Source organism: Varroa destructor, unplaced genomic scaffold (genome assembly GCF_002443255.2).
Source record: "Varroa destructor unplaced genomic scaffold, Vdes_3.0 BEIS01000006.1, whole genome shotgun sequence".
Classification (NCBI taxonomy): domain Eukaryota; kingdom Metazoa; phylum Arthropoda; class Arachnida; order Mesostigmata; family Varroidae; genus Varroa; species Varroa destructor.
Genome location: NW_019211459.1, coordinates 22,856,549 through 22,876,734, shown reverse-complemented (window position 1 = coordinate 22,876,734; position 20,186 = coordinate 22,856,549). Strand labels below are relative to the sequence as shown.

Below are 20,186 nucleotides of genomic sequence, written 5' to 3'. Positions count from 1 at the left end.
GTTCGTCGTCTTCGGCTCCCGATTTTGCCCTTTCTCTTTGCCGCCCCCTGCTATCCCTTTCTCACTGCCCGTGTTTCCGACATCTTCTCCGCCTCCTTGGTTTCGGTGTCAGCTCCAGCTTCGTTCGTTTGGCTATGCGGCGATGGGAATAGAGGCGCCGACCTCAGTAGAGGCGGCGATTCGTCAGGGAGCTTCATTCGTTCGATCGGCTTTTCTAGGCTTTCCTCAGTCAATGAAGGAGAGGCAGAGCTAACACCTCTGCCGGTGCCTCTCTCTGCATGGCCCTTTTCAATTCGGTACGAATGAGCCGACAGAAACGAAGAGAAGGCACTGTGAACCGAACACGGAGTGGCTTCCATCGACTCAATTCGGTCGGCCCTTGCCTTGCTGCCGTTGTCTTCGTCGTTCACCCACAACACACTGCAAACCGTGCGAAGCGCCGCGTATTCTTGACGTTGTCGTCGGGGTTTGTCTTTCCCATTTGCTCTATTGCGACTCTTTTTGCTGCTATGGTTGCTTCAGAGAGAGACAAGACCGAGTCTCCCCTGGAAGGCTGCTTCCATCAACAACGGTTTGTTCGAAAATGAACAACCGAAGCGGTGACATACGATGGAATGGTAACGACGACGACCCACGCCAATGATACAAAGAACGCACACCGAACAACACCAAAATATGTACAGGGTTCTTTTCTATTTTTAGCATTCAAACACTAGTTGAAGCAGGACCCATTATTGTTGCTGGAAAACAGTGTGTCACGCGTAGTTTGTGATCTCAATCAATTTCTTCTACCGTTACGTCTACAATTACAAAAAAAATAGCCACGTAACCATTATCCTTTCCTGTTGTAAACATTCTCAGTTGGGCTAAAATACATACAATAAACCAAGAGGACACCTGGGGTATACAGGTGGAAAGGGGAGGACCAAACGAAAAGGTTAGTCTTGGAACAGGCCCAGTCGTTAGTCACTGCAAATCGCTATTCGCCAGTAAGAGCATCGGCCCTGTAGACGTCGCTTAGCCCGTCCCAACTGGCCAGATCGCATAGACTTAACCGTCATCCTGAATCCGTTTAAGCCATAAAGAATTCCATAATAGTTGCAGGACTATTGCTAGTTACGCAGTAGTACAGACATCTTCTATCAGAGCGGTAATAGTAACTATAGGAGGGGAAGTCTGTACCATGGTGGAGTCTCTGTGGACGTTAGGACAGCGGCAGAATCCCTTTCCGCGACGGTTGACGGGCCGTGTTAGCCAACAAGGAAAGAAGCGATAGTTCGGTTAGCTCTCTGCCTGTCGCCATTGGACGGACTTCGACCGATGGGAAATAGCCCAAGTGCTACCGCTGTTTCGAGTGCAAAAACAGGAAAGCCGAGTACACGTACACGCAGCGTCTTCCAGGTCAGGTTGGGCATCGGAAGGAAGAGCTCAGTCGACTAGCGGGGCAAGTGGGAGCGATAAAGAAAGAATGAATCCTTTCTGTGCTCGTTCGTTTCCTCTCGCACCCGTTCTTGTCTGCCATTACGTTTACCACGTTCGATGCCTTTTCCCGAGCCGCCAAAATCTTCGCGTCTGCAGCCTACGAATGGCGTCCTGCCAAGCTTTACTAGTCAGTATCTTGGTGCATTGCATAGCCTCCAGGAGGTAACACGCAGGAAGGCTCCATCTTCAACACGTCGGTCCGTTTCCTCGAAACCGCACCACCTTGATAGCTTTCCGTCGCCCCTGGCTTTGCTGGTACAGGCAGCGTCTCTGGCATTACCAGCGCTAGTAACGGTAAGTAGAGCAAGCCCCATCGTACGCGAGATGCAGACAATGGTATACGCCACTTCAGCTCTTGTATGTTTTCCTATTGTCGCTTGTCCCGCGTACCCCCCAGTCCCTTCTTTCGTCTGCCGATACAGCGTTCCAATATTCTTCCTTTGCCTTGTGTATCCCTGTCTTATTACGCTTTCGGCCTTCGTGGTAAGAGCGACGTGGAAACGCATACAGTGAGCTGACTAGGAAAGAATCAATGGAGACGACTCATTGGCGCATTTTGCAGCTGCTAGGAGCAGACACTTAGCTATAGGGTATATCATATACTCAATTTCCGGCTATGTGCAAAAATGTAATGTATATATAGTAATACATAGATATACAATAGTACAAAAAATCTTGTTGTACAATAGAACTGTAGCCAATAAATACTATCTGACTTCAAAAACAATTCAAGCTATTGGCACACAACACATCGACAGAACGTTCTAGTTCGACGTGTCCTTAATGTAAGTATGACTGATCAGCTCAGCCAGTTGTATACAATCACCAAACTGCCACCATAATATACCCCGTCTAAATATAAATAGACATCGGACAGACAAGGCTGCAGTGGACGAAATTCGACCATCATGAATCGGGATCATTATGACGTCCATTATGAGCAATGACAACGGCGCAGGCATTTGTGCCGGCTTTTACATACAGAAATAGTGCCGGTAGCTGCTGCAACAGAAATATAAACGACGAAGTCGGAGCGGAAAAGAGGTAAAATGTACTAGTGGTACGAAAGAAGTAGAAAACACTGAATTAACTAGCTGCTTCCTTCTGAGTTTCTAGTCGGAGGTTCTTTCCATGGCCAATTGGTAGTAGCGAAGTGGTGGCCTGTCTGGGCTCGCTACTAAAGAAAAGGCGTCAGTCCTCTCCGTTAAGAAGTAGCCGGAGGCGGGAAGCGGAAGATGTGAAAAGCACTGGCTGCAGCGCACTCTTGAGCAGTGGCAGCACAAAATGGACGGCAACAAAGAACCGAGGAAAGAGCTCCAGCTACGGCCATACATGTTTGTACCTACTCCGTCTGTGCGCCCGCGTCCCCTCCAGCTGCGCCTGAAGGCTGCTCTTGCCTCTGAGACGGATTCATTCCCTCGATGACTGGAGCTCAAATTTGGAAGCTGAAAGCTGCAGAAGCAGAAGCTGCCCCAGTGGCGCTCCCCTGGCTAAGACGACAGCGACGTTATACGACACCCATGGCAGCAGTCAGGACACTGGTGGCCGCGTCTGTCCTATTGGCGTGGTGAACGGCGAGTCGACGGCGATGTGTGGCTTCATGGCGGTTTTTCTACTGTAGTTGCTGCTGCTGCTAGTAGTAACGCCTCTTCCGTAACTCTCGCCCCCCAACCCCAGGGATGACATCAGGATAGGTAGTGGCAAGTAGCGGCTTCAATGGTAGCAAGGGGAAAACACTGACGGCGTAGGAGTAGCGACAGCTCGTGCTGCACGAAGTCTTGCGATAATGAAATATTCAATACTAGATTTTTCTCTGCAGAGCCCCTCTGCGGCGGCCAAGCCCCTCACGCTCTTTATTTCTGTTCTCTACTTTGTCGTCGTGCTCATCGTTTTCTCTATGCGGTAGCAAAGAGCTCAGCTATTGGCTTCATGCATGTGACGCGGCAAAGCAATGGTACTAGCAGAAGCAGACAGTAACAGTGGTTCTATCCATTCATACAGTGGGTTTCACTGCTGCTGCAGTTGTTACTACTACTGCAAGCCGTCATTGTCCCTCGCGGTGCCCTGCTTGTGCTTCTGCTTGCCGTTTTCCCCCTTGAACTCTAGGGGGAACAACGGTTGGGGAACAACGAACGGCGGTTGCGCTTGCAGCAACGGCGGCATTGGCAGACAGTAACGTCACCCGCAGCGGAGTCCTATCGTTGGCCGTCATCTTTTCGGCTGGACGCTGGCGCTCCTTGGCTGTACCATAAGCGAGGCGGGCAGATACACAGAGTCTCCTTTCAGTCCGGTGTTCCTTTCGAAACCTTCGCACTCAGTGAACTAAGACTGGCAGGAACCCTAGCTTCTCCCTAGTCTCTTTTTCTCTCTCGGAAGCCCATCGGAACGCCCTGTCGGTCGACTCACCCCAGCTTTCTATCCTGGAGTACCAATCGTGGTAGTTGTTGAGCTGATGGTAGCGGTGAAAATCAGCCAGAGAACTGGCGCCATCCCGTACGTTGCACTGCATTCCACTGCCGTGCCGCATCAAACCAAGTTGTGTGCGGTTGTGTCTAGCTCTCAGCTGCATCCGTTAGGTCTGGTCAAACGCTCCACCGACTGCCCATCCTCTGCCTGCTTTCTCTTGCTCTCTCAAGAGAGCAGAGACGTTTCCCTAACGAGGTCCACCACAGTAGTCGACCGAATCAAATCGATGCAGGGCTGCCGCTTGAACGCCACTGTGGGGTTACCAGCGGTCGTGCCAAAATCGAACGGGTGCTCACTAACTGATACCCACCCTTCCCTTTTCAAAAGCATCGATAGCAAAATGAAGGACCACTGGTAACAATGGCAAGAGGGGAAAAGACGACGCCAAAGAGGTTGCTGGGGTATGGAGTATCGCTCGGTCCAGCTTCTGTTCTCATATCCCAATGCTCGTTGTCCGTTACCAAGCCGAAGTCTTCCCACCGTTGCCTTTGCTTCGTCACTCTTCAGACTCGCTCACAGTCGTCGCCCCGAAGTCGACTCTCTGCCACCGAACCCCTGTGGTCCCATGACCCTACGATGACGGCCCGGTCGTCGAGATAGCAACCAGAAAAGCCAAGCAGCAGTCGGGTCCTTGGGCAGGGTCGGTAGGGGACGGCTATCCACCGTTGTCCGGCCAGACTTCAGCTCGTGTGGGGGGCCAAGTCGATCGGACAGCCAAACCGGCCGAGTCAGGCCCAGGAGCAGCAACCGAAGATTTGTGGAAACCCCGATAAGTACTTTGTTGTATAATAAATGGTCGTAATCGGATTCTCCTCGCCAGCCGAAGGATTGGAGTGCCCTTGCGATCTGGAGACCTCTTACATGGTCCGACCAAGCTCAGCCAGCAAGCCGGGTAGCCGCCCAGGCCACGGCTACTCAAAAAACAGGCCAGCAGGTTCATCGGCAGGCGAGAAGGGTAGGGCCATGTGACAACTACCGCGAACCGCACCACTGTAAAGCGAAGCAAACCTACCTTATCGTTGTGGCAGGGAATTTCGACAAAGAGGGTGGTAGGTACATCGACGTTTCCGGCAAAGAAGTTCCTTCGCTGGCACCTCGGAATGGTTGAATTTAATATAATAGACATTTAGATACATAATTTGATCTAAACGCGAAAGTGCTCAAGAAGGTTCCAGCGGGCATCGGGCTAAGCCATTAGGATTAGACAAGGTCCTGTTCGTCTCCCACGTTCCGTAGGAACAGTAAACCTCGTTGTACTCAATGCGCTTACTGATATAGATAAATTGCCGGCGTTACGACGGTCTTGAGTGAGTGCAATTGAAGGCAACTGAAACGGAAAACCCTAGTCCCTACCTGACCTGTGCCAGACCGTGAAGTTTTTAGTAAACAGATAGAGGTGCATTACAGCAACTGACAGTGCGCAAGTAGCAGTGTATCATAAAAAGTATGCAATAAGACAAAGATCTCCATTGACACTTGTCAATGGTTCCAATAGATAATCGTTCCATTTGAGAAATAGCATCAGGTAAATAAATGAGGACCGCCGTTAGATATCGTTAAGTCATTAACTCACCTTCAGTAAGAGCACCAAGAGGCCAAACCAGTTCTGAAAATAGAGGTTAAAACGCGTAAGGTTTTATTAGTAATGATCTTTTTTTTTTTGTATTTTATACATTAGTGAAAACAAAAGCGATACACCCTAAGGCACAAAAATGGTATCTTCAAATATCAGCTAAGACTTCGAGAACTGTCGCTATAGATGTATAATGCAAAAAATCTCTTTACCTGCACCCCTTCCTCGAGCAACGCTGTTCGGCATCATGACTTCTTTTGGTTGCGCTTTTTTACATTCCACCTGAAACGTAATTAGTAGATGATAATTACCTTCGTTACGATCATTATGATTGTTTCTATTAGATGAGCATGATTAGGTGATGAGGTAGCATTAGTTGGCAGAAACAAAAAACTTATTCGATTCTACGATAATCGTATTCAACTTAGAAATGTTGGTAAATGTATACCTATTTTTTTTTTTTTTTTTGTTTTTACCTTACCTAAATAATCGGGCCTCTGGTGAGAGTGTTAAAGGTTAGAGCTAGCACTACATCGCTAAGGTCTAATATTAGGTAATCAAACTTTTCTTTTCGTACGAGTTATATGAAAATTCAAGGTGTATCCTTAGAACTTAACCACCTATAACCTCGTTAATGAAGTTGTGACATATGAAAATTTTCATTTTGTAATTGTCGACTGGAACGCCTAAAGAAATAGCAGTCTGACACTTCCAAGGTTCATGAACAACAAAAATCATCCATCATCATCGGCTTCCTATAATTAACTTATTATTATTATTATTAAATCGGACAAACGAGAAAAACATATTTTAGTCCCGTCAAGCAATGTAGAAACACTTCCTGGCTCTTCTCTAAAGGTGTGTATGATATGGCACATCTTAATCGGGGACAGAAGAGCTGTTCATGTTGAAAAAATAAAACTACATCTCCTTCGAACATGCTTCGTAGTAAGATAATTAATTGTTAGACAAGCTGTTTAAGTTGTTGTTGTTATTATACATATATATTATTTTGTGTGTGGTAAGAAACTGCTACCTATAGTGATTACAGCCATAGAGCAGTCACTAGTTATTTTCAAAATCTATGTTATTTTAATAACTATTCAAGAATAACTCTGTATCAAATAATGTTAACAAGAGAAAACTCGTAAAACCATCGCTCAAAAACGCTACACACAATCAATTTCAGTAAAATTAAATGGGCTCAAAGCGGCTATACCAGGCGCAAATAGGCGCTGAAAATGTCGAAAGGGTCATCACTTTGGACTTACTTAGGTATTTTACCTTTTAAACTGTAGTTCGACTAGTCTGTAAGCTCTTTAGATCTAAACTATATGGAGAATCTTTCAGTTTGCCTTCTAGACATATTTCTTAGATTTTCTACGTAGACTGAACAATAAGACAAGTTCCTAATTTCGGATTTAATAAAAGGGTGAAGAAAGCAGATGACAGCTCTTTTTGGCTAAAGTTCCGAAAAGAAACATTCTATTTTTCGATAAAAAGACTGGAAATAGCAAGTGGATGCGCGTCTGGCTAAATCAGAATGCTCCCCCATATATACGTATATTTAAGAAGAGCAAAATTGATTTGATCTGATCCAATAGGCAGCGAACGAAACAATGGCGCCACTTTACCTTTCAGTGATACCTACTAACAGCCACTCGTATTGCTATTCACTTGAGTCGTTTCTGCTGCACAGACAGCACCCCTGCGCCAACGTGGATCAGCAGTCCATACTCTGTGAATGCGTGTGAATATAAGACAATGATAACAAGCCAGCTGCTGGTTATTATATATGACAGTCGCCACATGCAACTGCTCCTTTTGGAGTGGCTTTCCTTCTTGTGGACCCCTTCAGCATGTCATCGTCTCTTTTTTACACAATATGGGGTATTCAACGCAGGAACGCTTCCCTGTTGGCTGTCAATGCCAGTGGAGGGTTACGCCGCGTGTAGAGTAACGCGCCAGTAGAATTAGCGACTTGAGGAGGCACTACAGTGCCCAAGCGGAGCCTGCGGGCAGCCCAACGTCGTGAACTCGCCTCACGCGAACGCAACTCGTCGACGATCAAAGGAAACAAGCCTCCCTTTCAGAAAATCGCCTAATAGCTCTGTAATATTTACTGGTATGCTACTGAACGTTCGTTGAAGGAGTCTGATACCGCCACTAGTGGTTTTCCGCGAAAAGCTAACCTCATCTCGTACCGAGCGCGCAGTATTCCTGGTGCTTGCTGTCGGCTGAAAGTCTCGCTTGCTAGTCGATTGTCAGCTAGCGGTACAAACGTACCGACAAGCAGTTACACAGATGGTCGGTGCCTTGGTCAGTGGGCTGTTCCGTCGCGACTACTGCTGCTACTAAAGAAATAATTGTTTTTCAATTAAATGCAAACCAATAACATCAATGGAAAAGGAGCTAGCACAGTGCAACAATCGAAAGAGTAACGCATGGGACAACATGAGACAGCACGAAGGACAGAATGAGACTAGGCCGCACGCCCCAGGAGACAAAGAGGCGGCTGAGACGATCCTATCATATCCTAAGGCATACGGCAGGCAGCAGGCTGTTACAGCAGCGCAGCACAGAAAATGCAAGCGCAAGGTAGCAAAAGCGAAAAAGCCTCACCACTTCCCACACAACAATGATGGCTAGTGAATCGAAAGGGAAGGGAAGAAAAACCCTGTATGGGGATAGGAGGCCCAGAGAGGCATCAAAATGTCCCCCCCGTCCCCCCATACGGCTGCTACGAGGGAACGGACCGACATTATCACGTTAGTAGGAGAGCACTGCTGAACCGCGATCAGTGTGAAACACGCCATTGATGTTCCTTCCCGACGACAGTACGCGTTTTCTCGATGACAACCAATATATTATTGATGCAAAACGAAGGGAAGCTAAAGATTAGAGGTGTTTTATGCCAACTGCATAGCTCTCACATTTCAGAAGTCATATGAGAATCGACGAACAGAGTTTTCCTTGAAAAATATTACTAATACTAGCGGAAAAGCGAAATCAAAGTAATTCGACAAGTAGGACCGTTGTCTTTTTTTGACAAAGCAAATATTAAAACTAAAAGTATCATTGACCAAACATTGGTTTACTACGGGTAGGTACTTCTGTGATTTCATGTTGGCTCAGGGTTAAAGTATCCTACAGTTAGCCAAGGCATCGGTGTCAGCAAACGCATTGCATTACTAATAATATTAGAATGTGTAGCCGACTTTCTAACAGAGCAAGTTTCGTCAGTTAACTCTGTATGTGACCAATGTATGCAGGGGCTGACTGACCCATTGACCGACTACCCTAAGGCTGAAACCCAAAAAGGTAATATTTAGCCGGACGAGATCTCTCGTTCAATGTATTCTCTATAGCTGTACTCTTTATCACATGATTTTCTTCCCCGAAGTCACGTTATGATGCATCTTCCCATCCTTCTTTTTTTTGTACTGACAGCAATCAATGAGTCGTTGAACAATATTTACGTCCCTCTCGGAAAGCTGTCTCTTCGCGGCGAAGTTCGTGCTTTTTTTTTTCAGAGAATGTAGCTCTTTTTCAATGTTATGCGTGTGATGTTAGAGGATGGCGGGGTGAATCGAATTTTGTCACAACCCAGGCTCCACAGTCCCGGCCACGAGCGGAGTCACACTTGAAGCGATGAGCGCGCGCTCAATTGATGTTCGATCTCTAGGATTCTTCCTGAAGAGGTAAGAGCAGGAGAGCGAATCTGAGCAACCGGATAAGAAGTAACGACACAATTACGAACGGCGCAGGGCGATGAAATTGTATCGCTCTAAGGACGACGCGCAGTGGCTTCGTACAATTCTCGAAAGCATAACTGCTTCCGTTGTCGCTTTTTTCGAATCGCAGTCGGTGTCGGACCATTTATGCGTTCGGCGACGTCATCAAGTCACAGCAGACAGATACAGTGGAAAGCCTGTTTGGCTACAGACCCACCGTTTACAGACAGAGTGTAATGTCTTCGAAATGGCTACAACACAGTGTAAGAAGGGAGTGTTTTTATTTGCTAGAAGCAATAGAAGCACTCGAGTTTGATTTCGAACGGTGGACGTTTTAGCGTAGACTATCGCTATACCTAAGAGGCGAAACGTATTTTCCGTAAGTAAATACTGTTTTCTGAAATAAAGGTCTATTTTCGTTGCAGTTGACGCTATGCTAGAGAAGGGCCGAAAAAAAAAATAGAGAGAGTCTACAGATCTAGCGATAACAATTCACTAATAGTTTACAGAATATTTTTAGCAACGTACCATTTTGTTATTAATTTCATGGAAGTGGATCTCGCATACTTTGTCTACGACATCCTCGCTCTCAAAAGTCACGAAGCCGAACCCTAGAATAGAATCAGGAACAAAAATTTAACATTAACACGACGAGGCGGCTATTATTGTTATATAATATATATACATAATGCCATCAATATTCTGCACAAAATGCACATTTACTCCATTCACATCCGGCGTTAATTGAAATCGAATAAATACTAACTATGATTATTATTGGGTTGCTGGTCTGTCTATACCTTTCTTGGACCAATCCCCCAGCGCCTAGGTTCATTGTCTCCGTTGCTCTTGTACATTGTTATTATGTACTAATACCCGCCAGGGCTAGCAAGTAATAGAGTTATTCGAGTAAACTCTGTTAATCCCTGGTAATAACAATCAGCGGCGGGCATAACAGACGTCTGTGGTAGCTTCCAATGACCGTCAGGAGGAGGGTACAAGAAAGCCAAGACAGGCACTGCAGATCGCGCGATTTTCGGTCGTCCGGGGCAATTGCATCAAGGCAATAATTGACTGCGTTTCCATCGAAGTAATGCTGTTGGTGAGAGCATATTCTATATCTGCCCTCACTCAACTCTAACGGTATTTTCAGCAGCTCCAGCTAAGAAGACCGAGTGAGGGGAACTGTTGGAAAGGTCAACAGCAAGCTGGATTAGGCTGGAGAATTATGGCCCGCTAATACTCTCCACTTCGCTGATCGGCCACGCCGACCGAATTGTTCGAAGTTCCCCACAACTTGCTACTGGCCAGTAGGCAACGTCGATTACGCTGCATCACAGTGCAGGCTTAGACCATGAAAACCGCGCAACTAACGTTAAAAAGAGATTATACAAAGTCGTAATCTTTAAGATGTATAATAGCAGTAGCTTGTGTGAAATGCTTACGTAGTGTGTTCACTTAGTGATTTATTTCTTATTGAGTTTAAATCTGGCCAAATATACCTACCACAGTTTATTGAAATAAGTTTCCATTTCTAAATGGCATCTCTATCATCTCTTCATTGATTTTTTTGTCTTCAACCAAACTGGGCACTCATCTTACGTTATAAAATATTTCATTTAATGACAAACAGGCCTCTAGCTTTTTAGTTATAAATGCCGTCGGCGCTAGTTGATACGGCAGAATACGTGGCAGGGCAGAACAAGGTCGGGCTTAAGCCAAACATATCTCACCGCCTTTCATTTTTGCGGTCGATGAGTGATCCTCGATGATGAGGTGCTAGCAAGAAAAAATATTGCGTGTTTGCCTGCGTAAACTTAATAGACGAACTTTCAAGTGGAGAAGCTCATATATCTTTTCGCAGGGGCATTGTTCGCCGCATGGATCAAGTGCCGCCGCTGTCAGGGCTAGCACGACCTGTTCCCCAGTGGCTCCGGGGGCTCGGATGGCGCTAAGTTAAACTGTTACCAGCGGCAGAAGCAACTCCAATCATAGGCAGTAGCGGACCTGTAATGCACAGGTTTTAATCCCTTATATCTGGTAAGAGATACTCGGAAATGTCTGCTCTGTCCACCCGCTGTCTACACAGCATCATCCGCGTCCCATATTATCTCAGCCTATTACTTTTGCTGCTGACAGTGTGATGAGTCCACCGGCTCTCCGCAGCCTTATGCAGTCCACTTGTTTTCTACAGGCGGTAGTAACTCACTACAGATGTTTAAGAGCAGATGATTGACTTTTACTGAGTAATGGCCGGCAGGCTGTCGACGTCTATGATCGCTTCGATCATCCTGAACGGACGTTCGAGATTAGGTGAAGCTCATAGCAAGTGCTAGCATCAGCACCATCAGTAGTGGACCAGTGAAATACAATAGGGGCAAAAGATATTTTTCACTAGAAACGCCACGATCAGCGCCACTGGATTGAGCGGCAGCAGCGTGCGAATAGCGTCGGCGCAGTGCGCACTTTTCGAGGGCAATACAGCTGGAAGGTGTAGCCGAGTTGAGTTAGACTAGATTGGCGATAGATTATTTTGTCTATATAGGTACTTGTAAAATAGATAAAGACTGCAAATTAGTGGAACTTAAAGGGCCAGAGGAAGGCGAAGAAAAAAAAGGTGTCGATATTTGACCTTCTTTGATCAAACCTTTTCTCTCGTGTTTTCTATGGGCCGCTTAATACTGTTGGTGAATGTGAGCGACACATGTGATCCATGAGGTCTGCGGCCGCCGAGAGGGCAGTCAGCTAAAGAGTTTTCAGTCGGTAATAGGTTTATAGCTTATTGCAGCTAATATAAAAATTGACTAATTACGTGACTGATTATTCAAACTAAAACGTATTGTTAAGCAATGTCAAAATTAGCCAAGCTAACTTAAGTGAAACGCCTTTTTCTAATAGTTAAAGAGCTACTCATACAGGCATTGTTTACCATCCTCATATAGCCTTACATTTCTAGTTAATATGTCAGATTGACCGTGCACCATCAAAAAAATTCGCTGTTTCCTATCAACAATAAGCGGGCCCTTACACCACAAAGTATCAAAGGCACATCAAGGCTATCATTGGACATAAGAATAAACGATTTACGAAACGGCGTAGAAGCAATATGCCATAATGAGGATTTACCAACCTTAAAATCTGAAATGACGATGGCTACGTGCTTATCGTGACAACGCATTCAAAGAGTTACGCATGAGCCACCCAGGCCACGTTGTCCTTTTAGTACGTTTGTATTAGTTTTGCAGACGCTAACCTTTATTATCTTGCAGAGTTTTACCAATCTGCTTTATAAGTTTTCAGAATTCTTGTCAGCCGAACAGGCAGATGAACCGATCAGCAAACGCACGGAACTTGTGGAGGTTTGCTCTGTTCCCCACTATTATCATGAGAGGAACTATTTCAGCATTGACTTTTGAGGCTGACTTGGTGGTAACACCTGCCTTTGTTAAGATGTACGACGTTTGTTAGGATTCATGCACGGAGACACTTTGTCCATGTGTGCTCGCTATCCGGTGCGAAGATTGGCAACTGACGTAACCAAGCGACATAAACGGCCTCCCAAAAATCTTCTTCATCTACACACTCTTACACGAGCCTTCTTGCTCGTCCAGCTTCAGCCAGCCAGCGCGTTTAACTTTCAAACGTCCCTTATGACATATTGGACCTCTTTTACCTTTTTATTCTCGGTCTTAGCTTCTTGCTTTCGACTCAGTTTCCCACTGTGACAAACTACCAGGTTCCCCAGATAGAAGATCCGGACCGTCGCAGGTCCCTACAGGCCAAACTTGAAGCCCGCATGCAGCACTGATGGGTGTCAAATCGGCTTGCAGACGTTCAGACAAAGATGAAAATTGTGCTCGAGGCTGCTCAAAAGCAAATGAGAGGCGAGCAACGGACTGCTCTATGCTCTCACTCAACCTAAAGTTACCAATACGGCTGATACTAATACGACAAAGCAGTGATAGAGCCCCCAGCCAAAACACAAAGCAAGACCCTGACACGTCAACCACCACTGCCCTTACCGCCATCTCTACATTGGCTGCACCACGGGGCCTAAATGATTTTTTAATTTTAGAAAAGGGAAAATCAATATATCTCCGCTATTTGCTTCCGTCCAGCGTTCTCATTTTTTTCCTTGTTTCGTCGTTCTCTCAACTTTGGATTATATCGAAGCTCACGAGGCTCAAGGCGGTTGTGCAGTCAAGAAGGGCCAATCAACTAGCTAAACGAAAGCGGGCCGTCATCAACTGCTGGGATTGGCCCAGAGAGCGGATACGATACTGGCGGTACAACAATAAATAGCAGTCGTAGCAACAGCACAACGTTTGATCGAGTATGGCCGCATCGTCAAAGGTAGCCCAGCCCGACTCAAACGATTAAACTGTATCGGGATGGCAAACGAGAATGTGAAGGGGAGGCCCACGGGTTTCTGTGGCAATATACTAGAAATCCGCTGCACCGATTCTACTACCATAACCGCATATACCCGCTGTTCTGTCTTACCGCGTAACGAAGTTCTGCGCTGTAGAGCGGCAGTAGAGCGTGGCATCCAAACAGAAATAACTCGCGAGGACCTAAAATAGAAGGGCGTTGAGTGAGCTAGGGCTGATGCGTCAGCTTTGGCGGGGGCAGCTATCGGCGAAGTGTTCCGACAGCGGAATGGAATCGAGACTGTGACGACCGACTTAAAATAACGCTGCCAGCTAGAGTAGCACACTGCAACGTCTTTGCTGACTGGCATTGCCGCTGGCTGCAACGAAAGGTTGGGGCTGTTACGAAAAGTATCAGCAGAAATGAGCGAACGAACGATCGATGGATCGATCGATCGATCGACCGACCGAATAACCGTCAGACGGGCGAATTCGGATAGGTACGAAAAATAGCGTCGACTGCTGCCTTCGGTGCTGTCATCGTTTTTAGCCGCTATTACGATGATAAGGAGAGGTTGATTTGCTTAATATGTGTTTGTCGGGTAATGAATTGTGCCAGTGCAATAGCAGCCTTAATCGCGCATTGTATCAAGAATAGACGAAAATAAATTAAGTCATTTTGACCTGCACGAGGAAGGCGTGTCTTCCCTGTCGAAGACCTGACAGCGTGATCAGTAGTAGTAGTAGTAGTAATAGTATTATGCCAACAACCGATAAATGCCGTTTCAATGTTGATGGTGAATGTAGAACGGGGGTGTTATAAAACTAGTACATTCTACACGGGGAAAAATATCGCAAGTCTCGTTTTATTCCGTCACCAAATTGCAACAAAAACGTCACTGTTGTCAGTTGACACCCCCAAAAGGAATCATATAGATATCCTTTGCTCGAACGGTTAAACAGTCTAATATCACTAAACCATTTCGCGTGAGGACTTAGTGAGAAATGCGGAGCAACAAGGACCTTTACGCGAACATAAGAAGTCTCTACAAAATTGGGGACGGGGGTTACATGCAAAAGGAAAAGGCAAAATCAAAATCAACTTCTACTTAAATATGAAACATCGAAAAAGGCAAACAGCTCAAGCGAAGGGGTTTCTTCAAGCAAACATTGAAGATGAAACAGAAGTTGCAAGCAGTAAATATTAGAAAAAGCAGATAGCGCTGCGCTATGATCCTGTCTACGGGCTGGGAATCGATTGCGGTATGCCACATGGATTTTGCCTTGTCCCGATGCAACGGAGACGAAAAGCAGGAAGGCTAGAAAGAAGGGCTTCAAGGTAAGCCAGGTACAAACATATACAGACGGTAGCTCATCTTGCTGCTCAGACGGTCTGTCCCCACTGGTATCGGCCAGCGTTAACTCAGTTTTTCACCGTAGACTCCCTTGTGTTTTTCTGACATCGTTGGCGTCGACATTGCTGTTGACACGGGTGCTGCTTTCATTGTTTGATCCTTGTGAAATTTTAAAATGGTCCTGTGGAAGATTGCGACAGACTTCCTAGCTGCCAGGCCCTCGCGTTCGCTTTTTTTTGCTATTGTCACTGATCGCCGCGGGATAGCGGCAGACAGTGCAGCTACCTTGATAGCTTGCTCTCTTTGGCGTTTTTCTTTATCGTTGCGTTCCCACATATTTCTTTCGTTCCAGCTTTGTCTTCTGCTATCGTTTTCGGAAGGCTTACAATGGGAAGATTTTTACCGTTGTTGGCCAAAAAAGCAAAACGTGACGTGGCGTCAAAGCCAGGATTTTTAGCTAGGTGGTTAGCCGACGTAACAACATTGGCGCTAACGGCAACAGAGTCACACAGCAATGGCCGCATTTCAAGGAAGCCATTAACAACATGGAAAGCAGATGCGAAAGCTGAGTGACTTATGACAACTTAGGACAAGCTGGCGATTCAACGGGAACTTGTTTCGCGAACGAATCGTTCACTAACACGGAAGAGCAAGTTAACAAACGGGGGGCGGGATAGGTTCCTATCTGGCAATAACGGTAGTAGGCCTGTCCTTTTTTATGGTCGCAACGAACGGCTGTGCTAAAGTTTAGAAGAGCGGGACGAGCGTGAACCGCGGGGAGAGGTATTTAATATGCTGGTGTTGAAAGTAGCGACTAGGGTTGATTGGAGGTTCGACTACGGACTAAGATAATGCATTTTTAATTATTTCTCTCTCCTTGTGCCTAGACGGGGATCAACTGGAAAAATCATCAGCAGTAATTTTGCCACCTCAAGTTGTAAAATAGACTGCGAGCTGATTAGTTAAAGTTGCTGGAAGGTTTAGTCATATATCGTACAACCTAGCGAGCTTGCTTATTGCCAGTTTAGGAAATCATCCATAAGATGTGTGTGCTGACTAGATGTACTTGCTTGAATGTACACACATATACATAGCCCAACCGTTTCGTCCGCCTTCTTTTTGCTCGACTCGTTAACAAAGCCAGGGAAAAACGCTATTTCTAACATATATATATATACCAGCGAATATATCAGTCACCTCTTATATACATTCAGTATCAGGTCTCACTCGAAAGGGAATCGACGACATCACCAATAGACATAGATTATCTTGCATAAAGTTACCATAATATCAATCTGAACCAGTGAATTGGGACTCCGCTTCGCAAGAGGGATGTACAGTCTGATCTAAGCCTAGTACAGCCAAACTACATTTCTATTTGTATGAAGTGCGGCTGATATGGTTTAATCTACCCTTTAATACTCCACAACAACAATAATGCTAATACCGATAGATCCGTGATCCGGTCAACGTACGCTTCTGCTATTGCTACCACAACCACAGTAGTGGCAAACTTGTCTATTTCGTACCTGCAACTGGGTCTTACATGCAACCCAGTGTACGATGTGAGACAGGGAGGGCCGTTTGGTCACTTTATTAACGATACACGGAAGAATCGGAGACATACTGAAGATTGTTGAGGATCGAATGATTGTTAGCTTATTATCTCAAAAAATCTCGCAATTGACGCGAGAAGAGCAACGTGTAGAACCTACCATTTCAGTCCTGCATGACAAAGGCTTAATGACTAAGTTGTTAGCTGTCTTCACGAACAGACATAAAGCAACGCTCAGTAAACTCTTAGAGTCAGAATTATGTTCTTATAGTCGCGTTAATTTTCATAGAAAATATGTCCGTATGTATATAGCCTACTTTGACTCAAAAGAAATGCATACCCTGGCATTTGCACGATCGTTATCTTTCTGTAATATAAACAAATGTAATGCCTGACGGCGTCTGTACACGACTTACTCCAGTAAATACCTCACTCCAGTAAAAACCAACTTGTAGATCGCAGATCACCTAGTTCATAACAAACTTCGAACGTTTCGAGTTGTATAAAGTTCGATCAAACCAAGATCGTTGCTCGGAATACCTTTGATAGAATTTTACCTTACGACCTTAGTTCCTTTGCTGAAACTCTACTGATACCACCACGCTATAGTTAGGAAATTATTAGAGTGAGACGATTGCAGTAAACAGAACAGTGGAAGGAGAAAAGTCAAGCAATTTTTCTGCTCGGGAGTCCGTGAAGTTGGTCTATAACAAGGAGTATGAGGGATCGCACTAGAGATCATCAGAACTCGGCTGACCCGAAGAGGAGCAAGCGGCCACGTGAAGTCAAAGCTTACTCCTCCTTGGGAACTGCTTCAAGGTACCCGCAAGACACTAGGCTAGATTACAGCTAGTTCGTTGCCTACCTTCTGGCTAGGCCTGTACCAGTCCTATCAAGCGACTACCATGAACTATTATTGGTTTTGTAGAGGCGAACGATGATGCCAGAAGCCTGATCCTCTTCTCGATAGGATAACAGGACCTTGCTTAGCCAGCAAAGTCTCCCTTCTGTTGGGATGAGGCACGTCTGGGACTATGGCAGGCCGAAAGAAGCTATGGGAAAAGTACACGAACAATACACAGTGAGTGGCCAATCTGCAGACGTTTGTCGATTAGAGTGCGGTTAGCGTACAGGGGTGTTGTAGACCGTGCCAGTCTAGCCAGGGAATTGGCCGAGCCGAGAAATTTTAGCATAGCTTCGTCGGAAAAATCTTTTTTAAGCGATTCGTCCACAGCCTGCCGGATACCGTTCAAAAGCGAACGGAAGTACACGAGCTAACTGAATGCTAGCCGACTTGGCCAGATCCACATGGACGAGATGAGAGAAGGGTTAAAGATACGGAGTTTCAGCTCGATTCACCCGTCACACGGAATGATTGGGTGGGAGTGTCTACAGGGATAGCCGGCGAGATCAGCTGGGGGTATTGGGCGGCCCGCCCAGGTAAAGCGTACAGAGTTAGCACACTGATGAGGAGAAAGAAATTGATCATTATATAATTCAATATCCATTAGCTATTACCAGGTGATGGTGGTTGGCTCCGGCTGAGTGCGTTGACCCTACCCATCCGACCTCAGACCATTCTACTGTTTCCTACAGTCAACCCCTAGGCCCCCGTCCCTCTCCATGCAACTTTGCTACTCTGCAGTGAGTGTTTGCGAGCTTATAAGCCTCCATTGCCTTGGCGGTTGATGCGGATACCGATTCGCATGTAGATTACTGCCGGCCACATCGTGAGGAGCGGCCACGCTGATATAGAATGCCTCCTTGCAAACCAGCAGAGAAGATAATTGAGAATTAATACGAAACATATGGAACGCTACCGCGTTTGGTCACTGGATGAGTCCCTCAGCTCGCGGAAGGCAGGCCGCTTTTTTAGCAGGTAGAACACGTTATAGAAAAGAAAACTGACGTGGGCATAGCAATCATCTAAATGAAAATAACGATCTGTCTGTCGATGGAAAAGTAAAGAATAGCTTACTGAGTTTGGATAGATAAGTTTGGTTGATTATTTTTATACCAATTATTTCGAATGACATAGTTGCACCTGCATACTTGACAAAAGGTATATCTCGATTGTGGTACAGAGAATAAACCCGCTTACGCACTCCGTAAGCGTTTCTCGTAGATATTATTACTATTTTATTTAAATGAATCGTATAATGCAAATGTCAGCATGCCAATATGAAACTATTATATGGCGAACAATATTTGTACAAATGGAACCCTCTTGCAAAGAAATTTCAGCGAATTACATGAATTTGCTCACTACCCGAAAAGAAAAGCTCCACTAATCTTGATATTACGTAGCAAACATAGCTGTATGTTGTTAGCAAACTTGCCAACCAGTTGGTCTGCTGACATACTTTATACGGTGCCGCACAACGATCGCTTTTTCGTTGTACGTAAGTATTGTACTAAGCATTGATCGCCGCTTACAGGTATGCACGTGTGCATAAAAACAGCGAATTTACAATAGGATAATGCTCAAATGGAACACATTTAAACTACCTAGCTTCTCGGTGGCGCCGGAACCAAACAAAGAACTTAGCTTGTTGGCCTGCCTGCCGCCGCCAGCACTTGAATTCTGCGTGCAATAGTCAATTTTTGCATACAATACAGTTTATTATCTTTTTTCAAAAAAGAGGACAACAGCAAAAAATAGCGGTGCTTCCTGAATTCTCATTTATTAATGATGTGCCACGACCTGCCTTTCATGTATCTGTATGGCTGGCCAGCTGGACTGCCATCTGTCTATACGCACTTTTCTTACGACTTCTAAGTAAGCAAGCAACGTCATGTGCCGCTTGCTGGTAGCCAGCTTATGGACCGTTGGATCGTCGAATTGGCTGGAGCCAGTGATGTCGGAACTCAAGCCCGCACCGGCTGCGACGTTGCGAACGGTTGATATGTGGCATCCTTTCCACCAGCGGGCGCTGACGCCGCTATCCTAAAAGCAGCAGAAGAAGCGATACCAAAGGCAGAGCGAATAACGGACGAGTAAAGCGAACACTATTTTAGAGAGAAACAAACAGCAACTATGGGACAAATGGTGCCGGATGGGGACGCCAATGGAGGACGGAACTGAAGCAGGCTGGCAGAATCTACACGAACGAGGCAAGAAAAATCGTGGCAGGGGAGGCTTTTGCTAGGGGTCGGATCGGGGCGAAGCGGGAGGCAAATACGAGACGGATGACAGGACCTCTTCTCTTTTCCGTTATGGGAACACGACGACGTGAAGGCGGCAGCTGGGCCAAGCTAGTTGAGACTCTGTAGTGGAAGCGGTTTGGGTTACTGCAGAATGTGGGTGTCTCGTCCGTTACCGTTCTCTCTCTCTCTCTCTCTCTTTCTCTCTCTCTCTCGTTGACTCTTCATTCCTCTCCCTTATCCCCCTTCCCCTCCTTCTTTCGTTCTCTTTTTCTGCTATTTCTTCGTAATGCACTTCTAGGTCCTTTAAAGTATTGATCGGTAGCTTCGGCTGGCCGGCCATGCCAGGATAGTCGGATGGCTGGATGGTGTTAGTGAGAGGTGGATGGTCGAGGGGGGCAGAAGAAGGATCAGCCCCCAACCGGAAACGATGTTTTCCTGTCTTTCCTGCCTGCTTGAGCTGCTATTGCTGCTACTGCAAGATTGCTACACTTCCAGCAGCCAGCT

At 46.0% G+C, this 20,186-nt stretch overlaps 2 protein-coding genes across 10 annotated transcripts in view; one reads left to right on the top strand and one right to left on the bottom strand.

Annotated features, from left to right (window-relative positions):
* Positions 1 to 20,186, top strand: part of LOC111253430 (uncharacterized) — a 440,857-nt gene that overhangs the window by 69,008 nt on the left and 351,663 nt on the right. The gene's annotated exons all lie outside the window — the stretch shown is intronic.
* The window catches only part of LOC111253425 (RNA-binding protein Musashi homolog Rbp6-like), a 317,203-nt gene that overhangs the window by 43,651 nt on the left and 253,366 nt on the right, over positions 1 to 20,186 (bottom strand). For both annotated transcript variants that reach the window (XM_086992763.1, XM_022812771.2), the window contains 3 exons: positions 9,784 to 9,866; positions 5,734 to 5,803; positions 5,522 to 5,554 (listed from right to left, as the gene is read on the bottom strand). In XM_086992763.1, the coding sequence (XP_086848889.1) occupies positions 5,522 to 5,554; positions 5,734 to 5,803; positions 9,784 to 9,866 (186 nt within the window). The remainder of the gene's footprint in view (positions 1 to 5,521; positions 5,555 to 5,733; positions 5,804 to 9,783; positions 9,867 to 20,186) is intronic.